We start from the raw sequence: 2,224 nt of genomic DNA on the forward strand, positions 1-2,224 counted from the left end.
TTCATCGTCAATGCCTTTAGAAGGTACAGCAGAAATTTGACGTCGACCCGACTAAATCCCTAGGAGGAGTTCGTTAAAGTACGAAGTGTGTAAATCATCCAAAAATGGCCATAAAATTCAAAATGGCCGACTTCCTGTTGACTTTAGGCTATGGGTTCTTGAGGCTTTTTTGTGCGTCTTGACATGATACATGTCCCCAGAAAATTTCGTAGATGTAGGTTGAACGTGAACGAGGGGCTAATTTTTTCCAATTTTCTAGGTGGCGCTAGCGAGTCATTTTGCAACGCCCATGTGCGAAACTTGTAGAATACGAAATTTTTCACCGGTTCTGACATGTTTGCAAATTTTGGTGAGTTTTCGAGTATGTTTAGGCCATGTCATTTGGGCCTACTTTGCAGAAAAAAAAAAATAAAAAAAAAATAAAATAAAATAAAAAATAATCCGAGCAAATTCAATAGGGACCTCACACGGTCGTGCTCGGGCCCTAATAACAACAGCAATAATTATGAGTTGTGTTTAAAAGCACTGTTGGTTTGTGGAGAGGGGTGTCAAGTAACGCTGTGTTTGTTCCTCTGCAGTTCTTTGGCTCGTACACCAACAACACACTGTTTGAGACGGATGACAGGTACCGTTACCTGGGCTTTCAGATTGAGGACCTGGGCTGCTGCAGAGTGATCCATCACTCTTTGTGGGGGACACATGTTTTTGTGGGGACAATATTCACCAACGCACCACCCAGCAGCCTGATCATGAAGAAGTTTCAGGGCAGTTGAACACCTGGGACGCTGCCTTTTCAGTAAAACTATCCATGGATATCATCCACTGACTCCTCTGTTCTGTCCTTTGCAACATGTTGATATTGATTTACATTAATAGATTTCAGACCCACAGGTTGAAACACTACTGTCATTACAATAAAGTGCTTCTTGACTAAACTGCAAGTGTATAAGATGTCTATGAAGATTCTCAGTCATCCAGGTCATAGTTATCCAACGAAGGTTAAAATCAAGGGCAACTGGACTTGGTTGAAGATACTGGAAGACGTTTCGTCCCTCATCCAAAGGACTTCTTCAGTTCTGACTGACTGGCAGGGAAACTCAGCTATTTAACCTCAGTGGGGTCGTTATCCCGGGTCATCGATACCGCTGGTTCGTTAGTGTTCCTTGTTGCTGTGACGACAGTCGTTACAGTCGTTAAGACTACCTGTGGCCAAGACTGAACGACCATCGTTGGTATCTTCACCTGAGGCCAATAGGCCTACACTCGTTTGAGGACCACCAGACAAAACAGAAATGGTGTAGGAGAAACACTTCTTCAGTAAACACTTGTTAAAAGAGGCACAACCCTGTTTAATTCAAAGTAGATTTATTCATTTGATCATTCTTCAGAAGGATAGACTGACCTTTTCTTCTGCTTCAAAGAAAAAACAGTTTCTGAGGAAATGAGGGTTTTATAGCTAAATACCTAATAAATGAATGATTAACAGGGAAAAGAACAAACATAGCAGATATTGTGGTGAAATGAAGCTTACTGGCAACAGTGAAGTTATGATCAAAGCTAGGGCACTTCCATCCATTGTCAACCGCTTATCCTGCGTACAGGGTCACAGGGGGCTAGAGCCAATCCCAGCTGACATCATGCACACCCTGGACAGGTCGCCAATCCATCGCAGGGCCACACATAGACAGACAACCACTCACACTCACCTAAGGACAATTTAGGGTCACCAATCAACCTAGTCTGCATGTCTTTGGACTGTGGGAGGAAGCCAGAGCACCTGGAGAGAACTCACGCAGACACAAGAAGAACATGCAAACTCCACACAGAAAGGCCGGGGAAACCGGGGTTTGAACCCACAACCTCCTGCTGTGAGGCAACAGTGCTAACAACTGCACCACCATGCCACCCAGCTAGGGCGCTTCTCTAAAGTTAATTAACTCATCACAGCAAAAACCCTTGTTTAGCAGGTCTAGGTGCAGTCCATGCTGAACGGAAGGTCTTGTGGGCACAGCTCTCAGGAAGATGCAGGTCTTGCCGTTTCTTCTGTTCTCTTTCTTGCGTTAGAACACAAAGCCACTTTCAAAGCTGGCTAGAGTAACAGCTCAGTACAGCTGCGGTTCTGAGCTCTTCTCTAAAATACATCTGACTGCGCTAACTTCTTATAATTGCATTTGTCAGATAAAAACTAAACACAAGAAATGGAAAGCTATAACTGGAAAGACCA

General features: G+C 43.8%; 1 protein-coding gene across 2 annotated transcripts in view; it reads left to right on the forward strand.

The window, feature by feature from the left end:
* mmadhcb (metabolism of cobalamin associated Db) overlaps nucleotides 1-935 on the forward strand; it is a 30,288-nt gene extending 29,353 nt beyond the window's left edge. For both annotated transcript variants that reach the window (XM_046055095.1, XM_046055094.1), the window contains exon 8: nucleotides 579-935. In XM_046055095.1, coding sequence (XP_045911051.1) covers nucleotides 579-773 — 195 coding nt within the window. In that variant the 3' untranslated portion in view covers nucleotides 774-935. The remainder of the gene's footprint in view (nucleotides 1-578) is intronic.
* The last annotated feature ends 1,289 nt before the right edge of the window (nucleotides 936-2,224 follow it).

The sequence above is a fragment of the Micropterus dolomieu genome, linkage group LG07 (assembly GCF_021292245.1).
Source record: "Micropterus dolomieu isolate WLL.071019.BEF.003 ecotype Adirondacks linkage group LG07, ASM2129224v1, whole genome shotgun sequence".
NCBI lineage: Eukaryota > Metazoa > Chordata > Actinopteri > Centrarchiformes > Centrarchidae > Micropterus > Micropterus dolomieu.